Source organism: Hoplias malabaricus, chromosome 16 (genome assembly GCF_029633855.1).
Source record: "Hoplias malabaricus isolate fHopMal1 chromosome 16, fHopMal1.hap1, whole genome shotgun sequence".
In the NCBI taxonomy this organism is placed as follows: Eukaryota; Metazoa; Chordata; class Actinopteri; order Characiformes; family Erythrinidae; genus Hoplias; species Hoplias malabaricus.
In genome coordinates, this window is record NC_089815.1 from 23,321,166 (window position 1) to 23,333,323 (window position 12,158).

The 12,158-nt window shown below is 40.3% G+C and overlaps 1 protein-coding gene across 7 annotated transcripts in view; it reads left to right on the top strand.

The window, feature by feature from the left end:
* Window positions 1-12,158, top strand: part of ttll7 (tubulin tyrosine ligase-like family, member 7) — a 108,357-nt gene that overhangs the window by 32,717 nt on the left and 63,482 nt on the right. For all 7 annotated transcript variants that reach the window (XM_066647460.1, XM_066647462.1, XM_066647466.1 and 4 more), the window contains exons 10-12: window positions 6,823-6,917; window positions 10,028-10,175; window positions 11,628-11,701. In XM_066647460.1, coding sequence (XP_066503557.1) covers window positions 6,823-6,917; window positions 10,028-10,175; window positions 11,628-11,701 — 317 coding nt within the window. The remainder of the gene's footprint in view (window positions 1-6,822; window positions 6,918-10,027; window positions 10,176-11,627; window positions 11,702-12,158) is intronic.

The window sequence follows — 12,158 nt, forward strand, 5'->3', positions numbered from 1 at the left end:
AGCGATCCATTCATCTGTCTGTCTTTATCCATACCTTTATCCATTAAAAAAATAATAAATCACATTTTTTACTGTACATCCTTAGAAAATAGACACCTTCACAACAGGCAGCAGAAGAGCTGCCTCAGTCGCCTGCCCATTTTTCTCTGAACCTGAGAAGGAGTGTGTGTGTGTGTGTGTCTGTGTTTGGCCTTGACAGTGTGTGTGTGTATGGAATGCCTTGCGAGTCTCTCCGAGTAGGTGACCTCAAGGGCTGTGGGCTGGCTAGCTCTCTGACCCTTAAAGTGCATGACGATGGCTATTGGGTTTCAGTTCTAGAATTAACCGCTCGAAATGCGACAAAAAGAACAAAATAGTGATTGATAACGATGTGAAAGAGGAGCCGTGAGTGCCTGCTCCTTCTCTCTGATTTGCATTGCAGCGGTCAGTCTGTATTGGCAGGCGGCCTTGCAGTACCCACAAGCGTATTATTTGTTTATTTATTTATTTGGCATCCTGAGAATGTAATGTTTGTTTATTCTCATGTGGTCAGGGTCCAGCCTACTAATATTACTGCAAGATTAATCATGCTGATGGCTTTTAAACACCAGCTGGATCTGTCCCAACACCCCAACCAAACCCCGCCCCCCCTAAAAAAAAAGGTACAGTAAATTCTCACGGATCTCTTTGGAATATGTAAAAATTTTTAAATGTCTTGATATTTCCAGCATGTGAAAAATTCTGTTAAGTATTTACCCTCCACATTTCCTCAACAGAATAATGCAAATGGTCGAATGCCTGCCCGTTTGAGCTTGAAGGGCAGCAATCAAGATCGTTAGCCCACTAGTACATCAAAGTAAACTCAAACCAAGTGGCTGATACATGTGGGACTAATTGCGTAGAGAAATTAAATCACCGAGGCTTCATCTCTCACCGTTGGCTGCAGGACCACTGACAGGTTATTCATGCATCAAAGCCAGAGATATTCAGGTGGGGAGGTGGAAACTAACGACTGAGTCAATATTGCTTACTCCTAAAGCAGTTGTTAAAAGGTTTAGTTTATTTAAAACAAAATAGGAAAAAAAAACATTCAATTCTACTTTTTTTTCTCTGCTACTTTTTTTCATGGGCATATTTCCATTGTTCTTGGATCACCACATCTGAAATCTGAATATTATTTGTAAGCAAAAAATACCACATTTTAATACTGCGCCTTTCTAACATGATCATGGCTTGTAAGGCCTCTGCCAGAGATCCTCAAGGAAATGAGTGGTGGGGTTTTAGCAGCTACAGGGGTTCATTAACCCCAGAGCTGCTCGGCCTTCCTCAAACGCTGATGGACGCAAAGCTGTGAATCGGAGTGAAAAATGAGCCTGGTGGAAAACAGTCTCTCTCTCTCTCTCTCTCTCTCTCTCTCTCTCTCTATTCCTACTCTCAGGACCTGCTAAAGAATTATCCACTTTGTCTTAGAGCTATTTAAAAAAAAAAAAAAAAAAAGAAGAAGAATGAGAATAAGAACCACTTGTACTGACCCTTTGTGTTGGTCCCTACTTGAGTTCTAATTACTTCCTTCAACCTTATGAAATACAGGAGTTCCTTAGTTAAAATATTTGCTGTGTAATAATAATAATAATAATGATAATAAAACTGAACTAAAAATGCTCTTTTGTAATTCAGTAAATTTTTTGTATAATACATTAGTGAAGGTGTAAACAAGGTGTAGTTACAGAAAAGTTATTAATTCATATTGACAAGGAACTTAACTCTCACACACATTTAATTCACTTTAATGGTTCTATAAGTAAAAAATCCACTGAAAGGATCTTAAAGCAACACAACGTGGTTTTTAAAGGCATCACTGCAAAGAACCCCTAGGTTACCATTATTTTTAGGGTATAGAATTTAAGAACTGCTTTGTGGATCCATGCTTCAATGTGTCACACTTTGCCTTTGTTCTAATCTTATATTTGGTTGGTTGGTGTATTTATTTATTTATTTATTTATTTATTTAAATTATGTTGTCAGCATAGCAGTCTGAGTGAAATATAGTCCATGTCTATATTTAAGTAAAAGGACACCTTTTGTTGACATGGTCAGTGTCACAAATCCACTTAATTATGATGTAGAAACAAAGCAGAAAATCTGTCCGAATGTATTCCATCTTTTTAATTTTTTAATTTTTCGTAACTTTTATATTTTCAAATATATATTTATTGTTTATTTCTGGTTTTACATGTAAAAAAAACCCCCAATTTTCAGACTCTCAGAGTAATAGTACTCATAGTAGTTCCTGCAAAATGTAAACTGCTACTAAATAATACACTTTAAGGTTCCTAACTGAATAATGGATGGTGGAGTTTAAAGGGTTCAGCGCCACGGATCAGTATGTGGGCCCTACCCTTCAATTCCTTGATCTCAAAACTACATAACTTACGCATTAGTTTCGCAGCAGTTAGAGAACAATACCTAGCAGCCAGCGAATAATGCATCTTAAGATTAATAAGTGAATTATAAGCCTACAGTTTAAGGGGTTAAAATAGGAGCCATTACATGTCTGACATGGTAAATCTCTGGAACTCCTGGGTCGCCCAACTTGATGCGCTGTTCTTTGTTGCTTTGTGCGGCGGGCCATCTGCGGGGCAACTTCTCGGCAAGGGGTAACGTTGCATGGCTCAAAGCATCCAGAAAGAGAGAGAGGGAGCGAGAGAGAGTGAGACGGAGGGAGAGAGAACTACTGCTGCTAGGGTTACGGCTGGTACAGTAAATTCATTGATTTAGCCCACTGTTGCCGGCCCCTCCTATTATTCGCCCCCGGCGTTCAGTTGTGATGTAAATATTATCTTACAGCTCGCTTCTAAGCCAGGCACACATCAGTAAGCACCTTTGTGAGAGGGATTAACATCCAGCCAGGGCTAGATTTACCCAGGGCCCGGTGAGGGCTTTGCCTCTGATGCTGTGGCTGAGGTGGAGGAGGGGGGCAGTGGAACTGCTCTTTTTTTTTTTTTTTTTTTTTTTTTCCAGCTGCATGTCCCCGTCTGCCTCTGCACTGCTCATGAGAGCCTGTGCCACAATCCTGGGCTCCTGAGTGGTCTTAAAACAATTGTTTTACACATTTAACACAGTTTATTCTAAGTGTCCAGAGTTTCTTCACTGTTTGCAATGGAGTCTAACATCACAAAAAAATAACGAAAGCTTATTGCCTTGTGACATTTTCTTCTCAATATTGCAGGTTTTCACATAATTTTAAGGCTCCATCTTTTACACCATGTCTAGATTTCATAATAAACAGATCAGAAAGATGGATCTAAATTTACAAAATAATGTATTCCTTTATTAACTTCCATTAAAAGCAACACTAGTTACCTCACATTTACAGTAAACATCATTGTGATGCTTCACTGACCTGTAAAACTGTGAATAGAGCCTATGTTGTTGCTGCTCTGGGCTCAGCACTGCAGATACTGCACTATGTATCATTTGGAGGAGGGTAGGAAACAACCTCCACCCCCTTGATTTTGGGACAGTGCTGTAAAAGTGAATAACATTCTGTTGGAGGTTCCCAGGAGCAAAAATACAAAACCCTACCTAGTTCCTTTAATGTTTAGAATAGCTTTGTTTATACTGTGAAGCTAACGTTTTTGAGACGTAGGGTTTTGTGCCACTAGTAGTGTATTTTTTAATTTATTACTGTATACACTCCACACACTAAATAACACAACAACAATGCAGTGCTTATGTTAAATGTAATTAAATGTATAGCAAATTGTTATTTTTACTCTGCTAATGATAAGCGAGTCTTTACTTAAGTTGGGACCATGTTGAATCTAAGTTGAGTGCTTATGTATTAGTTACAATTTTTAAGTATAAATTCTGAATAAAGGACTTATGTGGTTATTCAACTTACTTTTTTAAAGCTAAGGGGTTTTCAACTTTCACTTAAGTACAGGAGTATATTTTGAGACCTGGATGTTGTGGGTTCAAGTCCCGCTCCAGGTGACTGTCTGTGAGGAGTTTGGTGTGTTCTCCCTGTGTCCGCATGGGTTTCCTCCGGGTGCTCCTATTTGCTCCCACAGCCGAAAAACACACATTGGTAGGTGGATTGGTGACTCAAAAATGTCCACAGGTGTGAGTGAATGTGTGTGTGTGTTGCCCTGTGAAGGACTGGCGCCCACTACAGGGTGTGTTTCTGCCTTGTGCCCAGTGATTCTGGGTAGGCTCCGGACCCACCGCGACCCTGAACTGGATAAGAGCTTACAGACAATGAATGAATGAACATCGAAAGTGAATATGTTTTCAGCTGTTCGTTTTTATTCTGCAGTTATATTTTGTTTTGAAGTGTTGTGGGCCTGGGATATATGACAGAAAATGAAAACTGAGTCAGCCAACCCTTCTCTCCGCACCATTCTCCCATTTGTATACATAGTGATAACCGCTCAGGTGGTTTGAGGCAATGTGTGATGATTTAGACATACAGTCTGCACAGGGCTAAGTGGTGGAAATAAGCCTCCATTTTGTGTTAGTGACATTAACCTTGCAGCTTTAAAACAGTTTTAAAGTCAGCAAACTTTGGACAGCGATGCTTGGCTGATTGATGCTTCACTACATTGGGAGTAAGTTGAAAATTGGGTGTTTTTTTTGTTCTTTGTTTTTTTTTGTTTTTTTCCGCTGAACTTACAGATAGAGAAACAAAGAACCCAGTGAGTCAGTCATGGCTGCAGATTGTTTTGAGCAGAATAAAGAGAAAGGACACTGCGGCTATGAATAGTTTTCACTGCACCGACACATACTGGAGCTGCTTTCTTGTAAACATGTTTTTTTTTTTTTTATGGAGAAGTTGTTTCAAAACAAAATCAGATCAGCACTGACTTGCGAAGAAGGTTCTAGAAGAACGTATCAGATGGTTTAGTCTTAGCTCTTTGCCTGAGAGGCATGCGGCCCTTCGAGAAGTGGCACTTCTACTGTTATTCGACCTCGCTTCTTTTTTTATTTTTTTTTTTCCTTTTTTTTTCCATGGCTTGCAATTCAATCAGTGCACTGCTTCGGTCCTTTTGTTACACTGAGCAGCTCTCGGGCCATCTGGAGAGACAGGGCAAAGGATTGATTTTGGCATGTTACAAATAACACTTGATACCTGAATTCAGTGCCCCTGACAACTGTTTACCTTCTAAAAAGAAAGGGGGCCATTATTATAAGATTGTGGAGCTCTTTCAGGGGGATGGGGGGGTGTGGAGTGGGACTGTAGGGATGGTGGAGGTGGGGGGGAGCGATGAGGTTATGAACTTCAGTGGCTCTTCTCATTAGGAGAAAGCATGATCCACTCTCCAGACATAGTAGATTCATTTTCAGTGTAAGCATGCAGTAGAGAAGACACTCAGCCCAGTTCCAGGCAATACTCCCACAGTGGCCCGTGTTGGAGGATGCTGACTGCAAGTGGGAGGCGGCACTTTAGCTGAGTGCAAGGAAACGGGGATAAGTGACACTGAAAGAGAGAGAGAGAGACTGTGCTGTCTGACAGGAGATGCTAACATCTTATCAAGTGACAGCTTGTCCCAGCCTAACAGGATGTATGAGTGGACAAATGTCAAAGGTCACTTTGACCCCCACCCAAGTCACCCCCAGCCCACAAGAGTGTCTCCTTTAATACATTCTCGTTTGTGAAAGGATCTTTTGTCTTCAAAAAGCATTTCTGGTGTTAACTCCTAGAAATCTGCAGTTATGTTTATTTGTACTCTTCAGTAACAGCATCACTTCTATTCAGTTGCATGTTTCATTATGCATTTTAAATACATACCTTAACTATTGCGATTGTGCTTCAACCAGTCTCACTTCATTTTTCACATTTTACACTTATATACTGTTCAAAGTATTTGATGTCTTAATTTTCCAGTTTGAGAATTTGGCAGTAGCCCCTTGAAGTTTAAATCTGTCATCAGATGAGTTATGGCACTGCTGTGTCCATTTTGGCCACAGAAAGGCATTAGCATGCTTTCGGCGTTTCCTTTATTGATGGATACACTGTGCTGTTTTTTCCAAGTGTGCATGCAAGTTCTTTCAGACTGTAGTTTCCTAATCCTTTAGTATTATACAGTGTTTTGTTACTGTGCTTTTAAGTCTAATGCTTGTCATTAAGCTCTGTTCTGATTGGTGGTGCTGTAATATTGGTTTTGTGACATCACAAAATCAGTTAATTTATTAACTTATTCAACTAATTGAAACGTTGTCTATGCTATACTTCAGCACTAATTTATCCACATTATTTTGCACTGTATGTATCAAGGCCTTAAAACCATGTCCGTATGGTTTTAATTATAGAAAAGTATTTTTAATACTAAAGATATGAAACGGAATTAAGCATTTACCGGTTCTGTAGTCATTATATATTTTTACATTAGTGCAGTTTAATAGTAGTTAAATGCTCCAAATGTTTAAGCTGCTGTCTGTTCAAAATTGAGGGGCATGTCAGATCCCAGAATGACCAATGGTGGCATTACCATGGCAGTTTTAACCACCCAGCTTCAGAGCGGTGTTTAGTGATACCACCAATGATCTGACTAAATGTAGTCGTTTTTGTGACATGATGTGACCTGACATCATGGACACTAAATTTAGCTGTGCCTAATCAAAAATAATATAAAAAATAATAAAAATAATCACTCAGCAGAAAAAAAGCTTCCATCAAATATTCTTTTAAATGCATTTACATAATAGAAGATTATGATAAAAAAAACAATAAAATGCATTGGGGGGGTTGGAAAATAAAAGGCACATAAAACACCTCCACCCAAAAAAAAAAGAAAAAGAAGAAAGAAAAACTATAATCCACACTCTCATGTTTAATTCCAGATCAACCGAGCTCCAAGTTTCGGAACCGATCAGAAGATTGATTATGATGTGAAGAAGGGGGTCTTGCTCAACGCCCTGAAACTGCTGAACATCAGGTAAGCTGTGAAGCTGCTCTCTGCCCAGAAGCTCCTCTCTCAGCATTGCCGTTAGAGAGAGAGAGGAGGAAGTTAAACAAAAAGCACACGTTCAACCTCTGGATGTTCAAGGCTTCTGAATGTTTTAGGTCTCATCGATCCACTTGATTTCAGCCTTGAAAACTATAGAGCCTTTGATGTGCTGGAGCGCCCCTCGTTATTTCAGGCGGTAGAGCCTGCGAGAGAGCATTTTTGGACACACTCAGTTGACGGCACTTGTGTATGCTTGTTTATTATGTGTTAGAATTGGTAATAGAAGGTAAATAGTGCTCTCAGCTCAGTGCTCCCTAGGCCCACTTAGTCCCATGAAGTTTGACTTTTGGTGCATGCGTTTCGGAAGTTTCCTGCAAGATTGTGTTCCTTCACCTGTGTGTGGGTTTTTCAGCTTGCTCGCGTGTCTAAGTGTTTTTATATGTGAGTTTAAATTAGTATCTGTAGGTTACAGTCCAAACAAGTTATTTATGTTTCACCTTTAGGACCAAATAACTTCAGCTCTTCAGCTTTAGGGGGAAGTGATCTCTTTTCACAATGCTCTAGATTAAATATGGCCTTGTTACAGAGAGAGAGCTGAGATTCTGATTATTATCAGATTACTCATATTATCAGGTACATATAAGTAAATTTATGAGGGTAAGGAAAAAATACAATGCGCTTAGAGCCCAGAGGGTTAACAGAAAAATTTCAGAAGCTTCAACAACTATGTATAAACTTTTTTAGTTTTTCATTGTCATTCTGTATTTTGCCTCTATCACCACTTTCCTTTTGGTAAAACTTGCTTTCAGAATTTCAAAGAAATCTGCAGGAAGATTTCTCCACACCTCAGAAGTAAAGCTTATGAATTTGTTGCTTCTTCAGCCTCTATCCAATTAATCACAATCGCACATTTAGGCTCATTGGTCTGTAAAATCCTACTTACTGGGTCTTACATGAATGATACAGTGCTGAAAATGTGTTGCTTCGAACAGAGAATTAAAAACCTTAGTATTATTTTGTTTTTAAACTTTCTTTTAACCAGGCAAGTCATTAAGAACATATTCTTATTTACGGTGGCAGCCTGGCAAGTAACAAGGGCTACCTGAGAAAAGGAGGGTATAATAGAGGATATATATATAAAGGCGAAAAAATAATCATTTATCTCAAGTCAGTGGCATCATTTGGAAACTTTGTTTAGCCTATTCCCCTTATAGGGACTGATCTGTACATATTTCATGAAACTATTATAAAATGAGTAATGTAGCTTTTGTGATATGTGCCCTTGATAGTCAAAGCTACTAGCTACGTGGTCTAAATAGCTATTGGGAGATATATAAACAGATAAACATAAATAAATAAACATAAGATGAACATGAAATAGTTCAGTGCCGTAAGTCTGGGACATTAATTCTTATTAGACCAAGAAAGCCGCTGCTGATTAGAGGACTTGTCGACTTAGAGGCGACAGGCTTAGTGTATACATTCATTCATCTCTTGATATAGTGCGCATTATATATAGGTTTGTGTGCCATAAGTGCTTATGTGTGGATTTGTAGCCACTCCTGTGTTTGTGTGCGCACGGACAGTGGTCCCCAGGCAGTACACAGAGCAGTGCTGATTGATCATCTCAGACCTGACCTCCAAGCTCGGACCGTCCTCCACCTGGCTAAATATAGTCCAGCAGAGTAACAGCGGCACTACATCAGGACACAGGAGTAGGCGAATGCACGGCGGCTCGGTGGATCGTGTTTCAGGCGTAAACGTATAAAGATGTATTGTGATCCTGTTGTCACATTGAATTTCTCCCAGTCTGTCCAGATGTTTAGCTGAGCTCTGCGGACCTCCAGCCTGAGACCTGATCCCACCTGACAGGCAGCACAGGGCACCATTAAACAGGCGCTATATTCTCAGTGACTCAGTGACCTATCGCTTCCTGTTTCCTCCATTCTGGAAAGTTAGCATGTCCTCCCGAGTGCTGGAAAGCTGTAACACACCGGCTCTCTTGGTCCTTTCTCACAGTGTCACGGTTATAAAGGAAACCCGAAAGCATGAAGGCCTGTATGGCGAAAAAAATGAGACCAGTCCTCCAGAATTCAGGACACCCAGTGACCCTAGGCAGCCTCAGCACAGCAAATTTAAAGGGCCAGTGAGTGATGAAATATATATATATATATAAAACATTCCTGGCTGCTTTCCAGCTAAAGCCATACGAGAATCTGCTGAGCTGGGCAAGCTTTGTATTCCTGGCTTCTCTTGCATTACTTTTCCTTATTTTATTATGTATAAGGATGCAGCATGATTCATTAGGGGGCGGGGCATTGGGAAAAATGCACTGGGTTTGGGATTACTGTGGAAAAGTCAGAGAGCATCCTTGGATCAGTTTGATATTTGGTTGTAACAGTGATTAAACACAAGTCAATGTTCAGCATCAGTAAAAAACACAAAATATAGGAGAGGAAATGACACAGTGTCGACATATAAATATTATTTTATTTTTGTTCTCCATATCGCCCATTCACATTCAGGAGACTTGCTTTCAAATTTGACATTCCTAGCACTATTTTTCAACACCTAGTTGAAGTTTTGGAAGCCGCATGCCCTGCTTCTCCTGATCCAAGCGATTGCAAATTAAAATTCAGATTCATGGGTCTATAAAATCTCATCTCAGTTCCCACACCTCTTGTTTTTTGCAGAATTTTTTTCTGTTCACCTTTGGGAAATTAGTTTTAAATATATGATTCCTGTTGTTGTTGTTTTTTATGACACTGAAACATGTTTAGCTTGTGGACTGTGATTTGCGTAGAACTTATTCATTATTAAAATTATAAATAATAATAAATCATTATATTCATAGATTTTCTTTTAAAGAAATATCCACTCCTCTCCAAAAAACAAAAACAAAGTTGTTTTCTGTTGATCTCTGTTGTGTAAATTGTTCATCATGTAACGTGTGTGGTCAGTGTATTATTATTAGTACAAATATTTTTTAACTTTGCCATAAACATGAAATGAAGAAAAATAATTTTAAGTTCAGTCGTTGTCAGAGATTGCCATGAGATTTACACCTTCACTGATACAGTTCCTTTTTCTCAACACAGAGCGAGTGATAAGCGACGGAACCTGGCTCAGCAGAAGGCTGAAGCCCAGCGGCGCCTGTATGGACAGGGCTCCATGAAGAAGCTCTCGGCCGGCTCCTCCGATTGGGAGAAGCAGCGCCTCACGTTGGAGCGGAGGAAAGAGGAGCTGGTGGGACTCAATTTTTTTCCTCCCCTCCACTTTTCCCTTGTGGAAACTTTGTCCAGAAGTTCTTTCGAGGCACAAGTGTAACGCCATGTTGGCACTTCAGGGCGACAATGCGATATTTAATTATTCATGTTCAAAAATTACGGGGGCGACACGTTTCAAAGTTTTAAGTGGCAGGTCGGCGAGGTGGTGCGCTGCGCTCTGGTCTGTCTCTTGATTGGTCTTCTGGTCAAGCTTTATTGTATCAAGTGATGAATGAATGTAAAATTGCTGCAGGTAGGTGGTATTTTCAAAGGGCAAGGCGAGAAGCACATAAGAGGGTGAAAGCGTGGGATTGGGGTTGAGTGAGCGAGCATGTTCTAGTGTTTAGCAGAGATCAGTGACTATAATTGGAGGCACCCCGCTGGTCCACTGCAAATTGACCAGCTGACCTTTTCACAATTACAGTTTTTGATGTATTAAAATGGGAAAGTGGGAGTTAAATCCATATGAATTATGAATTGGCTTCCCGTATTAACAAGTGTAAGGGAGAGGCCATTTTTGCATGCGGCTTTGTTCGCTCTCTAACTCTCCGACTTCATTAAGGTGCCTCTAATGGTCTAACGAGTCATTTGTCGGTAGCTGGAGCGGGCCTCTCTGAACAGTGCCTCCACCCTGGAAAAACAGTGGAGCTAGCTTCATTTGGAAAACATGCGTGAATTTCATTCGAACTTTCTTCTTATGATTCTCTTCTTTCACACGGAAGCAATTCATAAGGGCACAGTACTCAGGAATTGTACACTGGCATTCATTTGTTAACTTGAAACCCACATTGATCTTTTCTCATTTTTCTGCCAATTTTACAGCCTTTAAGCTCCTTAAACATTTTTGTGTACAGTCATTTTAGAGCTCTTTAGAGAGTTATTAGCGTTATTATATTAACCATTAAATATTATCAACAAATATCCATCATTAGCTTTGTTAGCGTCGTTAGCTTTGTTAGCTTACACCTTCAAAATGGAGTCCAACCTAGTTTAAAGCTTTGTATATGCTTAATGAATTCAGATACATTAATGGGCAACCATTTTGTGTATATATTGTCACAGAAAATTATGAAATGACATGTACCGAAGCAGCTGCACATGATTAGCGTATTGCTAAGCTTTGCCAGGATGGTAGAAAACTGACAGAGTCCCATTCAGTAATATTGTGGTGAGATAGAGGGAGTGGTGTATCTACAAACCGAGGTGTTGTTCAGAACTGGAATTCACAGAAATTTTCCAGTATCTCATATTTTAATATTTTACACAGACATGCCACATTTAAGCAAATTAATTGATCGTTTATGTGTGAATTAAAGCAAATAGCTGGTCTAGATCATTTTTAGATCAAATCTGTGCCTGTGTATGTTTTATAAATGAGGCCCCAGATCTTTCTTAGATTCCTCAGTTCACCTTTCCTGTGTTTTTTTTGCAGAAAGAACGACTGGCCCAGGTTCGTAAGCAGATCTCCCGGGAGGAGCATGAAAAGCGTCATCTGGGGAACTACAGGTAAGAAGAGGCTTGCAGCGTCTCCTCCCAAGGGATGCCTCTCCCCGGCTCAACTTACATTTACAGGGTCAGGTAAGGAGCAGGGCGTTCCCGGAGGAACACGCCAGTGCAAGAAGCAGCGCTGCGTGGCCGAGCCAGGAGGAGGAGGAGGAGGAAGCAAGCAATGCTCTAAATGAGAATAGACAGCGGTCAGGGCCTGAATTCCACACTCCTCAGTATGCACACACATACACACTTAAAACACACCAACGCATACACGCACTGCAGGAGTGTTGTACTGAGGCATCAGCAGCCTCTCTCTGACGTGAGGCCTCGGAGAACAGGGCTCTTCAATTTTTAATACTCACCTGTCAGATAAGCAGATGCCCGCGTCAGAAGATAAGTCAGGGGCCGTTTGCCTTCACCTCATCTCTGATGCTCTTTATTTAAAAAGGCCTGGATCATGGAAACAGATGTG